The 20,755-nt window shown below is 37.6% G+C and overlaps 1 protein-coding gene across 1 annotated transcript in view; it reads right to left on the reverse strand.

Annotated features, from left to right (window-relative positions):
• The window catches only part of CDKL5 (cyclin dependent kinase like 5), a 124,579-nt gene that overhangs the window by 32,708 nt on the left and 71,116 nt on the right, over nucleotides 1-20,755 (reverse strand). The window contains exons 5-9 of the mRNA XM_021683847.2: nucleotides 17,731-17,851; nucleotides 15,079-15,138; nucleotides 12,121-12,211; nucleotides 7,888-8,077; nucleotides 2,030-2,110 (exon numbers count right to left, since the gene is read on the reverse strand). Of these exons, the coding sequence (XP_021539522.2) occupies nucleotides 2,030-2,110; nucleotides 7,888-8,077; nucleotides 12,121-12,211; nucleotides 15,079-15,138; nucleotides 17,731-17,851 (543 nt within the window). The remainder of the gene's footprint in view (nucleotides 1-2,029; nucleotides 2,111-7,887; nucleotides 8,078-12,120; nucleotides 12,212-15,078; nucleotides 15,139-17,730; nucleotides 17,852-20,755) is intronic.

Below are 20,755 nucleotides of genomic sequence, written 5' to 3' on the forward strand. Positions count from 1 at the left end.
TTTATTTATTTGAGAGACAGAGAATGAGAGACAGAGAGCACGAGAGGGAAGGGGATCAGAGGGAGAAGCAGACCCCCCGCTGAGCAGGGAGCCCGATGCGGGACTCGATCCCGGGACTCCAGGACCATGACCTGAGCTGAAGGCAGTCGCTTAACCAACTGAGCCACCCAGGCGCCCATGTTTTTTGCTTTTTGTCTTTTTAAAAAAATAACTGAACTTTTTTTTGTTAAATCATTACCAAGTCTAATTACCAAGGGTCAGTGTGGTACCTGGTAAAATCTAGCACAGATAAAAGTACAAAGATAACTGGAATCTTTCTGTATTGATACCAATTTGGAAATTAAACTAATTCCTATTTAGTATATTTAGCTTCAAATTTCTTTAACATTAAGTAAACATTTTTATTGAAATGTACATCCATAAGGTTTGCAAATTATGTATACATTTCAGTTAGTTTTTAGAAGGTAAACATATCCATGTAACCACATCAAGACTGAGATAGAGAAAATCATTAACACCCCAGAAACCTCTTCAAGACCCCCATCCCTGGCTCTACACCCCTGTGCCTCCTCACTCCTGGAAACCACAATTCTGAGTTTTCTCACCAAAGATTAATATTGCCTTGTTATTGAATGTTATATAAACAGAACTATTCCTTTGTCTTTTAGCTATTTTTAAAATGAGTTTGAAAAGTAAATAACATTATTTATCTCTTCATGAAGAAATATATTCTCTATGCCATTCCCTAAAGCAGATTTGTTAATTTTGTCCATATATAAGTACCTAAAATGGCCATCTCATCCTGCATCTGTTTATACATATTGGCCATTTTAGAGGGGATACAGGTTACCAGAATTAATCCAAACTACGGTAATTTATATGGATTCTATTTTAGTTTTAAAAAAATGTTGTTTTTTCCCCCTAAATACTGAATTTTGAAGCTATTTACTCAGTGAGTTTTATACTTTCCTCATAATGACCTCCTCCTTTTAAGTAATTTGAAAATAGTTCTTTGTCTGTATATGCAGCAATTTCTACAGTTGCTAATCTTAAAATAGCACTTTGATGCTAGTAGATATTTGGCTTGTGAAAAGTCGTATGTACTTCTAATTTAAAATACTACTCAGGAGCCAACTTTTCTGTATTCAACTAGTATCATACATTTGAAACCATTTTGATGTTAACTGTTTTAACTGCCAGTGAGACCAAAATCATTTTTATATACCTCCACTAACTGAAATGTATACATAATTTGCATACCTTATAAATATTTATGTATTTCATATATGTATTTAACTCAGTTCTTCTTCTTTATTCTATTTACATTTTTAAGTTACCAAATCATTAAGCCCTGATAAATATTGATCGTATGACACAACATACTGACAAAATCCAAATGATTCAAGAGATAATTTATGCCTAATTAACATGAAAGACCCTTGAGGGCTATCTTTTTAATAGCTTCTTTCAACCTGTGTTCAGAACACCAGGCACTGTAGTTATTTTTTTAAAAAAGTATTCAGTATTTAATTGAATTTGGGAAATGTGGAGCAAGACATAAATGCTTCTTTACTATGGGATTTCTGAAAGCCTTCATAAATTAATGAATATTGTGATTCTCTACAAAAGGTTATGTGGTATGTAGCCTTTCTAAAAGCCATGTCCCCTCCCCCACCATTGCCCCCACACCAATTTGCACAGTGTTCCTCAGGACACACAGGAACATAGTTTAAAGCACAGCAAAGTTCTGAGAGTGCTCTCAGCAATTTCCAACTGTGCTAAGTGTACCTTTAAAGACTCTGTGCATAATGTAACCTCCTCTGATTTTGAACAATAAACTAAATGGGCATAAAATAAAACTGATCCATTAACAAGTGTTTTTTGAAGGTCTACTATCAAACAACCAGCACCAGCTTATGGACTGGCTGGTGCAATGAAAGCTGGAGAAACAGGATTTTTTTGTGTTTACATGTGACCAGAGCCTACTTCTGTGAAATACATGTATACAGACAACATCAACTTGGCCCACCTTCATTAAGTCAAGTAAGACGCTATTTAGAATTCCAAGGTATCTTCTCTCCAATGTCTGAGGATGGTTAACAGCTGGAAACTGTAAGAACAGGACAGGAGTGTTAGCACGTGGGGAAGGGGACACATGTGCATATGTGCTGTGAGTGCTGGAAAAGGTAGCAAAGGAACAGAAGTTACTGCCCCAGTGCCAAAGTCAAATTCATTTCATATGTCTATTACTTTTATGTCTATGTATTTGAGGTACAGATTAATAGGACTGGGTGTTAAGTAACAGAAAAATGTACAGATGAAAGAGGATATTAAATCTAGTCAATGAAGCATGTAAAACAAACCTAACTGTAAAAATTTGAGTGTATACAGTTTACACAGTACTGTCTTGTTTCTATAGATAGTTCAGTTATAATACAGTTTATACAGAATTTGTCTGCTTACATAGACAATTCTTAAGACTTTTTCACAACATCATTTACTCCTGAAAATTAGAGAAGTGAAAAAGAAGAGAGAGAGAGAAGGGGCACCTGGGTGGCCCAGTCAGTTAAGCTCAGCTCAGGTCATGATCCCAGGGTCCTGGGATCAAGCTCCGTGTTGGGCTCCCTGCTCAGTGGAGAGCTTGCTTCTCCCTCTCCCTCTCCCTCTGCTTCTGCCCACCCCCCAACCCCGCTCATGCTCTATCTCAAATAAATAAATAAAAATCTTAAAAAGAGAGAGAGAGAGAAGGCAGAGAGGTCAGTACTTGAAAGGCCACAGAAATAGCAATAGTGAATTCAGACATATGTTCTAACATTGCTTTTAAAATACTCTTTTAATGACCTATTTTCAATCCCTTCCTTTACATAAGTTGGAACAGAAGACAAACAGTCTCCTAAATTAATAAATGCCTTTCTAAATAAAATGAGGAGAAGAAGTCAAATTTATTTAGGTGCTCTGTCCTCCCTGGCACCTCGCATTTTGCAACATCTAAGTGGATGAGAAAGTATTAGAGCCCAATGCCATGTACTCCATCCTAATGGGAGGGCTCCTTTGCTTTATTTCCTTTATACCAATATAAAAGCATGTCAGGGGCACCAGGGTGGCTCAGTCGGTTAAGCGTCTGCCTTTGGCTCAGGTCATGATCTCAGGGTCCTGGGTTTGAGTCCCACATGGGGCTCTCTGCTCAGCGGGAAGCCTGCTTCTCCCTCTCCCACTCTCCCTGCTTGTGTTTCTGCTCTCGCTAACTCTCTCTCTGTCAAATAAATAAATAAAATCTTAAAAAAAAAAAAAGGCATTGCAAAGTACTAGAATCTTTAAACGTGTTCAATACGTGCATGGGAGGACTAGTTATGGAGGAAAATTCAAACAAGGCACTTAAGTTGAGATTATGACGTTATCTATTATCTGCACACTGTGCTAGGGATGGCAGGAATTACAGCATATGGGTCAGACCTAAACCATGCACTTAAGCAACCTACACTCTGGCTGGGACAGCAATCAGCACTGAAATGTGCAGCCAAAAATTCTACTTGAAGCTTGGAGCAAGGAGAGACCAAGGTGGTTTGCAGCTGGAGAAAAAAAGAATCCACAGATAATATTTGAACTAGGTTTTGAAAGATAAGAAAAATGTGAGGACAGAGAAAAGTAGGACAGCACCCCAGATAAAGGAAGTAGAAGGAATAACATGAACTTAACACAGACACACAGGCAATAATCTATAACTAATTACAGAGGGAAGCGATGCTATACAAGGCATTTTAGCAATTCTTCTTATTTTAGAGATGAAGAAGGTGACAATCAGGAAGTTCAAATAACTGATTCAAGGCAAGTTACATAATTAAAAAGCAGAACTAATATTTGCACCCAGGTCTATAATCCAAACCCACACTCTTTCTGAACCTAGGCACCTCTCTCAACGGAAGTTCTTTTGGATGTTGTTGGAGTATTAAATATCAGCCCAAAGAGAGACACCTGTCATGCTGTGATAAATAACTCTGTACTGCTACATTTTAATTAATATTTTGCTTATGAGGTCTATCTTATGCTACCAGATGTCCCTTTCTTTCTTCAGAAGTAACATTTCATTGATAAGAAAATTAATGCAGAGTGAAAAGGTATTAAAAATATTATGATAAAAAAATGACCAAAGTTAAAAAAAATTAATATATATGCTTTTGAATGAAATTTACCACTCTCATGTAATAATTCAACAAATAACCAAAACTCAAGCATAAAAGTTTAAATTATATCCCAATGAGTAGCTTTTCTTTCTTAATCACTTGAACAATACAATACAACGAGAGTACGTCTTTAGCAAGCACTTACTATGTGTCAGGCACTGGTCTGGGCATGTTACAGATAACATTTAACCTTCACAACAACCCTAAAGGGTAGTACTTCTGTTATCAGCATTTTCTACACAAAGAAACAGAGGCACAAGAAACTTGCCAAAGTCATTCATGTAGGAAATATGGAGCCAGGCTTTGAACCCCAGCAGTCTAACTCCAGAGTCTATGCCCTAGACTATGGGACATCAACTGTTACTTTTTCAAAGTAAAGCATACCAATAGAGCAACATCTTGTTGACTTCCCAATCTCTACACAACTGAATCAAAACGCCAATAACACCAGACTGGTCACCGGTGAGTCTGTTATCTCATGGAAGTTCCAGTTCCCACACTCTACATGCTTAGCTATCTTCCACAGATATTCTCCAACAAAATGATAAAGGAAGACATTTCTCTCAAATGACATTGCTAAACCTCCAAAAAGATTAATCTAATTTAGTTAAAATACCACAAACACATTCAGACTAAACTGTAAAATATTAAAGTTTATAAAAATCAAAGTGTCATGGAAGCAGCAATTTCTATGAAGGTTATTTATAAGCGGTGCTGTCATGTGCTATCTAGCATTTTACAGATAATACTATTTAGTGAGGAGACTGTGAACAAAACAGACCACACACAAATGAGGGAAAGAAATCCTTCGTTTGGCCTATCTAATCTAAATGCTACTCATTCTTCATATCCATACAAATTTCAAATTTCTATAAATCTTTCTCAAGTGAATCCAGCCAACTATGATGTCTAACTTTCCAGAATGTTTAACACTCTCATGGTCTCAGCCATACTGAGAGATGTATTAGAAAACAGTGCAATGCAGTAAAGAATGAGGTGCTTTATTATAAGTTATATTGCTTTCCGATTATTTCATGCAAAAACGTCTCAATTCTTCAGCTAGTTTATAAGTTATTAAGGCCAGGTACCATAACACATCTGTTTACACTCTCTTCAGGCAATCCAGCATGGAGTCTCTTTAACCAGGCAAAGAACAGGCAGCTAGCAGGCCAAGCTTGATGTTCCAGAAGTTACTGTTAAAATCCTGAGGTCAAATATTCAATCTTTCATTACCATTCAACCTTGTAGGCACTACTCTAGATGTGCTGTGGCTATAATGGTGGGCATGATAGTTCATTTCCTCAAGAAATTCATCAGTTCAGTGAGGATACATTTTTTTTTTTAAACAGCTACTTAAAAGAGATGGCAATGAGAGCCACTGGAGCGCAGAAGGGGGAGTCACCCACTCCCTGGAGGAGTCTAGAAGGGCTTCCCGGAAGGAGAACACTTGACCTCAGTCTGGGGGAAGGAGGAGGAAGAGCTGTCCATGAAGTAGAGCGAGTACTAGGAGCATCATAGAAATGAAAATACGGCGCTGTAGAAGGAACATGTCAAGGAAATGGTAAGAAGTTCAGTACGTTGACAAGTAGGGTGCAATGGTGGGAATGAGTGGCAGACAAGGCTGGAGGGCTAAGAGCAAGGGGTTCTTAATGCTACCCCCTAAGGAGTTTAAATGTAAGCAATCCCATACAGACTTTCAAATACAAAGGAGATATAATTGAATGTGTAATTTGAGGGAAGATTATTCCAAAGGCAATGTGAAAACACTAAAGTGAAGACAGAAAGTTGGAGAAATGTGTTTAGGAGTGATCATCAATATTTCAGGTAAAGGGCGCCTGGGTGGCTCAGTTGGTTAAGCGACTGCTTTCGGCTCAGGTCATGATCCTGGAGTCCCTGGATCGAGTCCCGCATCGGGCTCCCTGCTCGGCAGGGAGCCTGCTTCTCCCTCTGACCGTCCCCCCTCTCATGTGCTCTCTCTCTCTCATTCTCTCTGTCTCAAATAAATAAATAAAATCTTAAAAAAAAAAAAAAAAAAAATATTTCAGGTAAAAAGTGCTAAGGGTGAAAGAAGCATTAGAGATGGAGAGAAGGGAGGTTCAGCTGAACTTGAGTGCTGGTGACACAAACTGGCTCAATCCATCGTTCAAGTATTCACTGTGCCCCTAACTAGATGTGCTGGGCTCTGCTATAGATGTTAGAAATATAGTGAAAAAACAGTTGATTTCTGCCATTGGGGAGTTTATACTCCAGTAGTTGAGAACTCAACAGTTAATAATTAACAAGTAAACAAATGAACAACACAACTACATACCAGGGGAAGTGCTAGGATGGGAAAAAAAAAGGGTGGTGCTATGCGAGACACTAGGAAGAGGGTGGGGGCAGTATGTTGGTGTCATTAGAGAAGGGCACATTCTTTTTTTTTTTTTTTTTTTTAACGATTTTATTTATTTATTTGACAGAGAGAGAAACAGTGAGAGAGGGAACACAAGCAGGGGGAGTGGGAGAGGGAGAAGCAGGCTTCCCGCAGAGCAGGGAGCTTGATGCGAGGCTCGATCCCAGAAGGGATCATGACCTGAGCCGAAGGCAGAGGCTTACCGACTGAGCCACCCAGGTGCCCCAGAAGGGGACATTCTTGGAGCTGAGATTTACGAAGTGAAAAGGGACCACACAACAGAAGCACCTTCCCGGGAGAAGGAGCCACAAATCCCAAATCCATGAAGCTGGAAAAACCGTAAAATGTTTATAGAAGGCAAAGAAAAGGAAAGACAAGTGTGGTAAGAGTTTGGAGAGGAGCGGGCACCATGTTGGGTGCTCTCATGTATGAGGAGGGGATGCTCTTCAAAGTGGAATGAACGGAGGTCCAGAAAGTCAAAAGAAAAAATGAAGTGCTTTTGCGAATGTCAAGAAAACATGGTTTGAGAATCATGCATTTAAGAGAAAGAAAGGGAGTGGCGGTGAGTTTATTTTAGAGTTCTCACAATGGTCACCAATTGGCATGTTAGCCCAGAGTAGTTGAAAACTAAAAAAGTAGCTTTGGGGGTAGATGGAAGAGAGAAGCAGCCTATATCTGGCTACTCTAATAAGGTGCCTCTGCAAGTTGCTTGTCTCTCATCTGGGGAAAGTTTAAACCTTAAGATCCTTTTTAAGCATATGCTCTGAAAACAAGTTTTGTACAAAGTTAGCAAGTCTAGAGAAGGCTGCCCAAGACAATATACTGGCTTGAAAAGAAGATCTGATGTTTCACTGTCAAGAGACAAGAAATACATGCTAGAACACAACCTTTAAATCTATAGAATGCAAGTATTCATATTCTCCCTCAAATCATTACAAATACATTTGTTCAAATTAGCAAGTCATTTATACATTTTGTATCTTTTGGGGATGCTTAATATTTTAGACAAAGAAACATTCTGAGATAACCAAAGTGTAGAATATAATAATGCATATGCTAGAACAGAGTTTGAAAATTTGGAACTTATAAATTAGGAAAAACATTAGCAGCTGCCACTTTCAAATTCAGACTACTTCTTAAAATTCACAAATACTATATAAGATTCAAAGATAAAATATTATAATGAGGATTATAAACATTGTATTGGGAAAGGGAATAGTATTCGATGGACAGCTTAGCATTCCATTGTGCAATGAACAATGATTTAAATACTGCTGTACTGATTCCATTTGGAGTTTTAGTAAAGCCTCTTACCCGGAGCCCATGGAATCGGGGATTACTGTAGAAGAGCTTCATCTGTTCAGATGGAAGTGGTCCTAGCACCTTCTGAATAGTAAAAAGTTGGTCAATTTCGCTTTCTCCAGGAAATAAAGGCTGTCCATCGCTAAGCTCCCCAAGAATACAGCCCACTGACCACATATCGACGGACTTTCCATAGGGAGCTCTGAAAAGCAAAGGGAAAGATTATCTTGGCAAATGAAGAAATACATTTTAATAATTTCCAAATTACTTTGAACAGATTCATGATTTAAAGCAATTTGTGTATTTAAGGAATTAAAAATGAGGCTGAAAAAAAGGAATTACGGATATCCAAGTAAAAATTCAGAGCACAAGTAAATAAATCTATGCTAGTAAAACCATCAGTTTAATAATAATTTAGTTGGTATACACTAAGTTGAAATCTATTCATATCTGGGCATATCTTGAACATGAATGGCTTAATAAACCCTAAAACAGTGCACATGTCTGATGAGTTAACACTTCACTTAGAAAATCAAATGCTTCCAAGAAATGCATTTTCTAGGTAATTATCCTTTAGCTCTTGAAATGTCAAAAAGTTATATACCTCATCCATTTTTTGAGATCAGTCTATTAAAATGTACTACCGACTCACGTGTCTTCTTAAACAATAAACACTGAGTACTATTTAACTTCTGATTGCATAGAATCACAATTTCTAATACCTAAGAGTGGGCTAAGCTCTCCTGCATTATTTACCTAAAACTATTTGTACCCTGTGTATATGGAGCTTTATGATAACTATTTGCCTCAAAGCATGTTTCTTCCATTTCCTTAGGGGTTTACAGTTCCCCTCTAGGATCTGAGTTTACCAGAGGGCTTTAGGATTATTACTGTTATTAATAAATGGAGGCTGTAAGTGAAAACCTAAGTACTCCAAAAACAGCTTTATATGTATGCCCCAATATCTATAGTCTTAAATCAAATTATATGTGGCAGATTAAGAAACCGTATTTTCTTTAGTTTCAAACACAAATAATCCAAGTTTTAACAAAGGAAAGCCAGGGGTGCCTGGGTGGCTCAGTCGGTTGCGTGTCTGACTCTTGGTTTTGGCTCAGGTCATGATCTCGGGGTTGTGGGATCGAGCCCCACATCAGGCTCCATGCATGGAGCCTGCTTAAGATTCTCTCTCTCCCTCCCTGTACCCCTCCCCCCTGCTCATACTGTCTTTCTTTATCTAAAGAAATTAAAAAAAAAAAAAAGTTAAACGAAGGTAAGACAAAATAAAGTATCTGAAAAAAATACGGGATAAAATTCTAGAATGCCATGATACAGCAGGAATACAAAACTTTTAACAGACACTCTAAATTAAAGCACTGTTAACACTATACAGAATATGTTTCTAGGACAATAAGTCATTACAACTGAAAGTCAGTATTTTCTTTATCTCATTTCCTTCCCACAAAAACCTAAGGACCATATTAGGAAACTTCATGTAAATTTTTTTTTGGTAGCTTGTTGGGGAGGGAAGGATACTGATCTTTCTTTAATATCTGTACAGAAGTAAAAACTTGTGCTAGATAGAGAAACTTATAGAAAATCTCTACATACCCAAAATGCGCTATTTTTCTTCTGTCAACGGATGTGAATACTTTATGCAGCTGGAATTATTTTGAATGTCAAGAACAAAGTCTTAAGAATGTACAAAAATGTAAATTCTTAATATTAACCAACTATCAACTGATGTCAATGGGATTTTTACACGAATAATACGGTTCTTCAACTAGTACTTGACAATCGTTTAATTAGCAATATATAATTTGGCTCAAATTAATTGGAGTCCCCATCTACTTTTGGTAGCTCCCACACATCTCTAAACATAACTGTAGCTTCCTGACAGGTATTATTAGGCAGCAAATACTCTCTGAAGGTCTATAATAAGGGTGTCCTCAGAATGAACTCCTTGGGGCCATCATATAGACAAAACCTATCATAAAAAGTCCTCTACCATACTTGAATCCTCGGATGGTGTTCTAAGAACGACCTACTTCATACTCATTTCTTCTCTGGTAAATCTGTCCAGTAAACTCAAATTCCAATCCTTCCCAAAAGAAAATGGATTATGCATCCCATTAAGTCCAGACAGAGGGACACAGAAAAAGAAACAAAGACAAACACAAAAGAAAATCAATCCTAAAACCAAATTTAAAAATTAGCACAGAAATTCTAAAATCTATCCACATAAAGAGAAATAATGAAGTGACTAACCACCATTTGTTTCCCAAGATAAACCAAGCTTTTGATTTAAAAAAAACAGTAAAGCTTTCAGTAACTGGTATCAATAATTCTTTTTTTTTTTTTTTAAAGATTTTATTTATTTATTTGACAGAGACACAGCGAGAGAGGGGACACAAGCAGAGGGAGTGGGAGAGGGAGAAGCAGGCTTCCCGCTGAGCAGGGAGCCCGCTGAGGGGCTTGATCCCAAGACCCTGGGATCATGACCTGAGCTGAAGGCAGACGCTTAACGACTGAGCCACCCAGGCGCCCCTGGTATCAATAATTCTTATATGCTCTATGCCAGCAATGAATCAAGAATTACAATCTATCGGGACACCTGGGTGGCTCAGTCGTTAAGCATCTGCCTTCGGCTCAGGTCATGATCCCAGGGTCCTGGGATCGAGCCCCGCATCGGGCTCCCTGCTCCGCGGGAAGCCTGCTTCTCCCTCTCCCACTCCCCCTGCTTATGTCCCCTCTCTCGCGGTCTCTCTCTCTCTGTCAAATAAATAAATAAATAAATCTTAAAAAAAAAAAATTACAATCTATCAAAATAAACCCTCAGTAACTTACACATATAGTCATCATGATCGTCAACAAAAGAAACACAGAAATTTGTATTCCTGCTATATAAAAAGTATCTTTTAAAAATTCAATTTCTCGGGGTGCCTGGGTGGCTCAGTGGGTTGAGTATCTGACTCCAGATTTCAGCTCAGGCCATGATCTCCAGGTTGTGGAATCAAGCCTCGCGTGAGGCTCTACACTCAGCACAGAGTCTACTTGAGATTCTCTCTCTCCCTCTTCCTCTGCTCCTCCACCCACTCAAGTTCTCTTTCTAAAATGAACAAATAAATAAAACCTTTAAAAATTAAATTTCTCATGTCCCCCAGATATATATATGGCACACTAAAAAGATGAAACCTGTAATTAGAGCACCAGTCATCATCACCACATCTCATTTTATTTGCAGAATGTGCCTTCTTTCTCCATTCTTGGATGGTCCCCAAGAAGGAAATACAATGTAGGGAAAATAAGAAAATACTACCACTAAGGTAAGTAGAGGATTATTCATATAACTATGTGATTGAGTTCAGGAGGATAGGCTCCTTCCTAGGCTCTCAAGTTACTAAAAAGAAAAGAAGAATCTTATCAGAAAACCCTTTTCTGGGGTTAACAGATGAATGAAAGAGCACTGAAAGTGGAAGGGTGGGCACAAAGTGGATGGATATGATGTTGCTGAGAAAATCATCAATGCAGTGTGTTTGAATAGCCATTTATCATCAAACAGGATTTCTCTATTCAGAAGAAAATTGGCAACTGCTTCAATATTTACATCATGTTTCTAGCAAAGTGGTCAGGTATAAGAGATACTTGATTACTGTTTGTTGAATGAATGAATGAACGAACAAACCAACAGGTAGGCCAGTCCTCCCAACAAGAGGTCGAGTTTATTTCTTTATCCCTTGAATCAGGACTTGGCCATGTAACAGGTTTCGGCCAATGAGGCAAAAGCCATGCAAACAGAGGCTTCAAAACCACCTTTGCTTTGAGGCTTGCTCTCTTGCTGCAGGGAAGTTTTCGGTTATCACATGAAGCAACTTGGACTGGCCCACTGGAGGATGAGTCTCCACGGAACAGAGATGGTCTGTCCCAGCTGAGGCCTCGTAAACCAGCCAGCCTCCAAATGATCTGCTGAGTGACTGTTGCTACCTGAGTGATTCCCATTGAGACCAGCAGAAAAACAATCCAGCTGAACTTCAATTACTGACTCTCCCAAATCACTGGTACCCAGAACTGTGGCAAATAAAATGGTGTTTGTTTTATACCATTAAGTGTTTGAGTGGTTTGTTACACTGCAATAGGTAACTGGTATTTAATTAACTAAAGTTCTTATCTTTCATAGATGATCCCAAAGCTAATGATACACGATCAGCAGATATATAAAAGTCATTTTATCTGGGGAAGGTAACTTACCCAAGTAAGAGTTCTGGGGACCGATACCACCTGGTGGCCACATATTCTGTATAATTAGCATTATTGCCTTCTGATAGATTCCGAGCAAAACCTGAAAGACAGAAAAACCCAAAGGTGTAACTTTGAAAAAGAAATAATAACTTCATGTTGGCAAAGTATTTCAGTGCTACTAATATTTTAAAGGAACATCAAAAGAACATAATAACTGGTACTGAATGGGCTGTTTATTAATGGTGCCTTCGTTATTTTAAAACATTAGTCCATTCATATGTCAATTAAAATATACAGTGTACTCACTAAAAAAACCAGTCTCCTCCTATACTAAAGAAATCCATATTTTTCAAGTTATCACATGCTTTTATAAGCATTCAGAGCATACTTCTAAGTCAGCTCTCTCAATAAATGCAAATCTTAGGACCAAAATGAAGTCCCTATAAGAGCCCAAGTTAAAGCTAAAATACCCTGTCACAGATGGTCATTATATTCTTTTTTTTCACCCAAAGATTTTTTATTTGTTTACTTGAGAGAGAGATCACAGAGGGAGAGGGAAAAGCAGACTCCCCACTGAGCAGGGAGCCCGACGGGGGACACGATCCCAGGACCACGAGATCATGATCCGAGTGGAAGGCATGATCCGAGTGGAAGGCAGACACTCAACCAACTGAGCTAGTCATTATATTCTGATATGTGGGACTTAACATTACTATTCGTAGATCTACTGTTGCTGATCAGTTCTAGCCATTATATAGACAACTAATGGTTGGCAATGATGGAAACTAAGCAGGCCAAAATTATTTTAATCTCCTAATGTGACTGAGAAGCATATTAGGGGTATCTTAATTACTTACAGACTCTATCAATAATTATTTTCCCTCCAAACCCTTTCAAAAGGTTTTGGGGCCAAAAAATAAGCCACCTAACTCACCAAAAGCATTATGGATAGTCACAGAGAACCAGAACATTAAAATTAGGGGTAAAAATTAAGGTGTCAGTTTTGAAAAGTAGAAAACAGTGTAACAGTAAAAAATAAAAACAACCACAGCAAAAAACAAAGCCCTAACGTCAGTTAATCAACGCTTCTTCATAAGACATATTTGGAAGAAATATTCCTATTTTCAAATGGGATTCTTCAAGCTAGACAAAGGAGCCCGGCGCTCTGGGAAGGAAAGCAGTTGAGAAGTGTTCACTGGGGACACGTAGGACATAGAGAACCACATGCAGTGCAGCCCTGTGAAATTTCCTTACCACTTCAAATTGTCTTTCCTTTAAGAAATGATGCCAGGGGGTGCCTGGGTGGCTCATTTGGTTAAGTGTCCGACTCTTGATTTCGGCTCAGGTCATGATCTCAGGGTCCTGGGATCAAGCCCTGAGTCTGGCTCCGTGCGCAAAGGGAAGTCTGCTTGAGAATTCTCTCTCCCTCTCCCTTTGCGCCCCCCCCCCCCCCCCCCCCCCCCCTCCCCCCCCCCCCCAAATAAATAAACAAATCTTTAAAAAATAAAAATAAAAAAAAGAAAAGAAATGATGCCAGGCCAGGGATACCCTTTTCCTATTATTAACCATTCTATAGGCATCTCTTTTGTATTTATAACTTGTTTACAAATTTCAGTAATTTGGGGGTTTAAGCAAATCACCAACCCATAGAATCATGGATGCATAGTAAAGGGCATATGAGGTGCATAAAATCTCAGTATTTGATGGTAGTCACAATTATGGATAGGAAGTGAGAAATAGAACCAGAAATATTCCTGAAAATCATAATACTAAGAAAGTGCTAAAAATGTCAAGGTCAAAATCTTTTAAATAACTGTATTTTGGTGTTTCTTTTTTATTCTTCTAAGCACTTCATAAGATGTTTAACATATAGCAGGTCTCTTCTTTGCAATATTCTTTATAAAGTATGAAAAAATTTAAGCCCTTATTATAAAACATTTTTCCTCAGGCAAGCAGGTTCATAATATTCAAATTCTTTGCAAACACTGAGTGAAAACAGTTACACATGCTTCTAACAGCTACACTGGAGAAAACTAGTCATTCACACAGTGCATTCTTAGAATGCTTCTATTTCTCATTTGTTCGATCCACCTCCGAGGTACTAATCTAACCTATGCTTATGAAAGGAGATGAATTCTCACTTATATGTAGAGGTTTACATTATATTTATGATTATACTTGAATGTGTGAAAAAACATTAAAAAAAATCAAGTTGTTATTTTTCAGCATATGCATTAGACAAAAGATTTTTTTAAGGTGACCCAGAACTTAAACACCCTAATTTATAGTTTTAAAACTTTTTTGAATTATTTTAACTCAAATTTTTAATAGCACTTAATACAGTTTCATATATATGGAAAAGAATGCACAATTTTCTACTAGGAGAGAGTACAATTCAAAAGCTTCCTTATACACTCAACCAGGAGCTGGAATATTACACATCAATTACTAATCTCATTCATTGAACATTTAAAGGGAATAAATGGAATTGTTCTAAAAATGTCTTTGACCTTCATGGATATGTAACTATTGCATATACATGATACATATGTATCTACCTATGCATATTGTTAGTGCTTATGATTATACCTAAAATAATTTCTACTTTAATACTTTAAAAATATTTCTTTTATCCTACCCAAAACAGAAGGCATAGTGGATTTCATAGAAAATTGGTTTTTTGGAATCATTAAGTACTGGGTTTATGAATATATGCACGTGCATCTATTTGCTTTGTGTTCTCATTGAACAAATACTGCATTATGAATTTTTAAAAAAGAATAGACAACACTATGCAAGGAGAGTATTTTCCCAGCAATCAATTTTTCAACATATGACCCAATAGAATATTCCTCTGCTAATTGAAGTCAAAACATAAAAAAATACTTTTAATAAGCCTTTAAAAGCTACCTATATGTTATATTAAATTAATTCTACTTACAGGGCTCAATTTCTTTTTTAACTTACCAAAATCACACAGTTTCAAAACATCATTGTGGCTGATTAAGAGATTTTCTGGCTTTATATCTGGGGTATAAAGACAAAAAAAACAATTATTAAAAAATGTTCCATGGACTGCTGATTGACACTATTGGATCACTATAATGGCACCTAATTAGAAATATCCACGGTAATGTGAATAGAAACTGTGGCAGTGAAAAGCAGGGTAGGGGCGCCTGGGTGGCTCAGTTGGTTGAGCGACTGCCTTCAGCTCAGGTCATGATCCTGGAGTCCCTGGATCGAGTCCCACATCGGGCTCCCTGCTCGGCAGGGAGTCTGCTTCTCTCTCTGACCCTCCCCCCTCTCATGTGTTCTCTCTCATTCTCTCTCTCTCAAATAAATAAAAATAAAATCTTAAAAAAAAAAAAAGAAAAGAAAAGCAGGGTAACACCCTTTTTGCTGATACATAAAAGTTTCAACTAATTTCTTTTTGAGAAACATGAAAACCCACAATTTAAAAAATATTTTTCCCTTCAAATCTTAAAGGTATTAATGCGATCTCTGAAAGGAATTTAAGAATCACTGAATCTAGGCCACCACGTTTCAAGGAACTATACTTTCTAAAGTAGTAAGAACATAAATTTCTGGAGATAGAATATCAAAAGAAATGTTCACACCCACAAGATACTTTATTTTATTTTATTTTATTTTAAAGATTTTATTTATTTATTTGACAGAGAGAGCACAAGTAGGCAGAGTGGCAGGCAGATGGAAAGGGAGAAGCAGGCTCTCCGCTGAGCAGGGAGCCGGATGTGGGGCTCAATCCCAAGACCCCAGGATCATGACCTGAGCCGAAGGCAGCTGCTTAACTGATTGAGCCACCCAGGCGCCCCCCCAGATACTTTAAAAACACATATAAGTAGGGGCGCCTGGGTGGCTCAGTGGTTCAGCGTCTGCCTTCGGCTCAGGTCATGATCCCAGGGTCCTGGGATCAAGCCCCGCATCGGGCTCCCTGCTCCGTGGGGAGTCTGCTTCTCCCTCTCCCACTCCCCCTGCTTGTGTTCCCTCTCTCGCTGTCTCTCTCTTTAAATCTTTAAAAAAATTTAAAAATAAATAAAATAAAAAAGATTGCCACCTTTAAAAAAAAAAACACATATAAGTAGCTAGCATTATATTTACTAGAGGAAAAACTATATAAAACGATAGAATTTGTTGTGATTTTGTATATAATGTCTACATTTACATATCTCTTTAGCTTTTCTGTGTGGTTCACAATTATAAATATCTAATGCTGAAGTTATCCTGCATGAATCAAGAAAACATTTCTCATTTTTTCCATGGATCTTCAGAAGATGTGGCGGGAGCAGAGTAGAAATATACAGAAAATGCTATGTAATTCCTGCCTTGGGAGATCTCACAATTTTATTTTTAGAGTACCCATCATCTATATCAGATGGCAGAGGTGAAAATGGAAAAAGGGAAGCAATAGGAGCAAAATCTGTAGATTTCAGAATCATGGTTTCTACTGCTAATTCACAACCATTGATTTATTACTATATACTTAACCAAATCACAGCATCACTATAGAAATGAAGCTAAATCAGTTCCTTATTAATAGCCTAATATTGTAGTATAGACTGTTATTAGAATCATTACCCTAGACACTAGATAGATATGCAGTTGACTTGGAGATCTATCTATACCACCAAAAACCTTGATGAGGTAACTAGTATGAAAGTCAAATCCAAGAGAAATATAAAATGTCTTTTTCTAGATGTAATAGGAGTTGGCATTCTTCACATGACCTTTAAGCTATTCTTAAAGTGAGACTATTTTTAAAGTGATATGCTTGTGTGTTTGTATAGGTAAATTAAAATGTAGTATTCATTTATCTGATAATTCAGAGACAAGAAGTAGATATTGTAAGACTTTCTGATAAACATCTTCTGGCTTCATTATTTTATCAGTGTGTCCCATTACTGTAAAACTCTGGAATTCAAGAGAGATTATCAGGAGAAGACAAATAGTGTAGAGTCAAAGACCGTGCTGAGAAAGTAATTTCCCTTTTATTATTATAAACCACCCACCTCATAGCAATAAAACAGTTTACGGAAGCCAACTCATTACCTTTATGCAACGTTGATCATGCCTACAACTTGCAATGGGCACTTTTCACTAATGGATAGGGAAATTCAGGAAGTGAAGGGTATATACCAGAGGTGGTTGGTCTAACAGGGGATGAGAGGTGACTGTCAATGGGGGTCAAGTGACCACGTTTAAAGCCTTATTCTGGGTGGTTTCACATTTTCTGGTCTACCAGTAGGACCAAAAGGCAACAGAGAACATCCCTTTGCTCTTTTTGCCCAAAGTAAGCTTCAAAGTTCCTATTTGTTGAGTTCTTTATATCCCTAGGCATTTCTAAAGTTGAGAATAGATCTGGTTATACAAACAGATATCTCACCATAATATCCAAATAAATTTGCAGTCCATCTTTTTGGTGATCCAAAAGGAGACTTGGAAGGTGAATGACATCTCATATCCTGTACTTTCAAAATGTATTTAATTTAAATGGAACGTCAGTGCCCATGGAAATACTCTTAAGACAGTAATATGTAAAATATTTCATTGTTAACTCTGATGTTTTCTTAATATTTTCCATTTCAAAAATTCCATACTTACCTCTATGGACAATATCATTCTTATGGCACCAGTGAATAGCTTTGATTAGCTGATAGATATAACTTTTAACTTTTTCAGGTGGAACTCCATTTGGCATTTCTTCCAGCAATTCAAGCATATTCTAAAAATTAAATAGGGAGCCATTAATCTCCACAAATTAGGTAGACCCATAAATCATGTATTAACAACTTAAGAAAGCATCTTGGATGATAATTCACCCAATATACAGCATGCATTTTTAAAAACTGTTTTGTTTTCCATCTACTATCTTTTTCATGCAGAAGCAGGATACTGTATTAAATTAAAGTTCTCTTTTAAGAGAAATTCCATTTTTACTACTCCCCAGTGATGCCCCAAATAATAACCCTGGCACTTTCCACTCTCCCTAAAACCTTTCAGGCATCACTTTAGAATACTTTCAAGGGAAAAGCAATACAAAGTAGAGACAAGATGCTGTAATGTATAAAGGAGGGGGGAAACAGTCATTTTAACACATCCCACTATGCATGTTTAATAGAACCCTGCAATAAAATCAAGCCTTGAAAATATTTCTGGGAGACCTGGGAAATATTTTTTTTTTTTTTAAAGATTTTATTTATTTATTTGAGACAGAGAGAATGAGAGACAGAGAGCATGAGAGGGAGGAGGGTCAGAGGGAGAAGCAGACTCCCTGCCGAGCAGGGAGCCCGATGCGGGACTCGATCCCGGGACTCCAGGATCATGACCTGAGCCGAAGGCAGTCGCTTAACCAACTGAGCCACCCAGGCGCCCGAGACCTGGGAAATATTCTTAAAAGAAAATGATCCCTAAGATTAGAAGTGATCCATGCAATCAATACAAAAATTAAGACAGGCCAGAAAATGTTGGTGAAATAAAGAACGACAGACTCCCAATAAATCAAGTTTTGAAACTCTTAGTCTGGAGTCAGAGACAATTCTAAAATTCATGTAAAATTTTTTATTAAGTGGCAACTCCACTTAACCAGTCTCCACTGAATTTCCAGATTAACCACACATTTTCCATTCCCTCTGTAAAGTACAACACTAAGGTCCACAGCATGATTAGAGTTTATTGTTTGTAGACGACCATCTAGGAAAGCAGGTCTCAAAGCATGATCTGTGGATCTCTCAGGGGTGGTTGCCAGATCTTACAGAAGGCCCATAAAGTCAAAACTATATTCATAGCAACACTCAGCTCGTTGGCTCTTTCCCTATGTTTGTATTTACACTGATGACTCAAAGCAAGGATGGGTGAACTGGTGGCACCTTAGCATAAATCAAGGCATTGGATTCTTCAATGTTACACTCTCGCAGTTAAAAAAAAAAAAAAAGACAAAAAGCCCGTTTTAGTTAAGGATGTCTTTCTTTGATGAAGCAGTAAAAATTATTGCTTGTATTAAATTTCAACTTTCGAGTACATGTCTTTTTAGGAATCTATATGATAAAATGAAGAATACACATAAAGCACTTCTGTTACATAACAAAGCAAGATGGTTGTCTTGAAGAAAATCACTTGAGTGAGTTGCAAGCTGAACTACCTGCTTGTTTTTGGTAGAACACCATTTCTTACTTGAAAGAATGACCCACAACCATATTTATATTAGCATGTAATGGGATTATTATCGTTACTCTTAAATGAATTAATAATTTATATTGCTCAGTTTTGACTCATAATATTAATAGATAAAACCCACATAAATAATAAGCTCTTAGGGTTTCCAGTTAAGAGTATAGGAGTCGTAAGACCAAAAAGTTAGAAGACCTGCTGGCTCTAATACAACCTCACAATTGTGTTCCCACCAGTTGAGCTGCATATATACAATCAGTTATTTGTTTATAACACTCTCATACCTATTTATAACAGATGCACTTGTTATTTTAATACAATTAAATATCATATAAACCAATGAAATAATGTTTTAAATAAAGAGAGTTGCTGTTTATAAGAAAACAAAGTTTAATACTTTGGAAAGACTTCATAAAGGAAAACCACTAAACATACCGCTGCCTAATCAAATGTGAGTGCAAAAACTACAAAACGCTGCCAGGGGACAGGTGGTGATGGTGATAAGGATTCTGCACTGAGACTGCTTTACTATGTTTTTAAGCTTTTGCTTCACTTTAAAGATGCTCTCACAGGCTATCATAGTTGATGCACTATGAATATGATGTATTTAAGAAAGACTCATCAGAACAATCAGAAGACAGATACTCAAAAGGCCTTGACCCTACCTCTAAAGAGTAGTAAATGAATATATAGTGATATATGTTAAGTTAAAATGTTTGAACTATGTATGCATCATTTTTTAATGATTCTCCACTTAAATTGCCTTTTTCAATTAACAAATGCATAGGAGGTCCCAAATGTACACGAGGAATAAGAAGGTTTTGCAATATAGAAAATAAACTGTATGTCTCATTTCCCATTACACTCTAAATTCATCAGTGGCAGAGAAGAATGCCCCTCGATACCCATTCTTCCTTTAGCCCACAGTAATACAATTTGTAAGTGGATGCACAGGTGCTCAGAATGAAGAGTACATTTCCCCTCTGCCTTGCAGCTAGGGTGGCCATGAAACTAAGTCCTGCCCAATGGGATGTGATAGCTGGAGCCTGATCCTGACCTTGAGAACAAGGGCCACATCTCAGGGGTGGTGGAGCAGAAAGGCAGAAGCAACCTAGGTTTTATTCTTGACAATTAAAAAATAATATAAAGAGCTTCTGATTTTTTTTTTTTTAAGATTTTATTTATTTTTTGACAGAGAGAGAGACAGCGAGAGGGGGAACACAAGCAGGGGGAGTGGGAGAGGGAGAAGCAGGCTTCCCGCTGAGCAAGGAGCCCAATGTGGGGCTCGATCCCAGGACCCTGGGATCATGACCTGAGCCGAAGGCAGACGCTTAACGACTGAGCCACCCAGGTGCCCCAGAGCTTCTGATTTTTACAGCAATCCTTTTTTATAACTTTTTAATAAATATCAAATTTCAGTTTAATTTTGGTGGGGAAGTTCCCTTAGGAAAACACCTAA

This window comes from Neomonachus schauinslandi, chromosome X (assembly GCF_002201575.2).
Source record: "Neomonachus schauinslandi chromosome X, ASM220157v2, whole genome shotgun sequence".
Classification (NCBI taxonomy): Eukaryota; Metazoa; Chordata; class Mammalia; order Carnivora; family Phocidae; genus Neomonachus; species Neomonachus schauinslandi.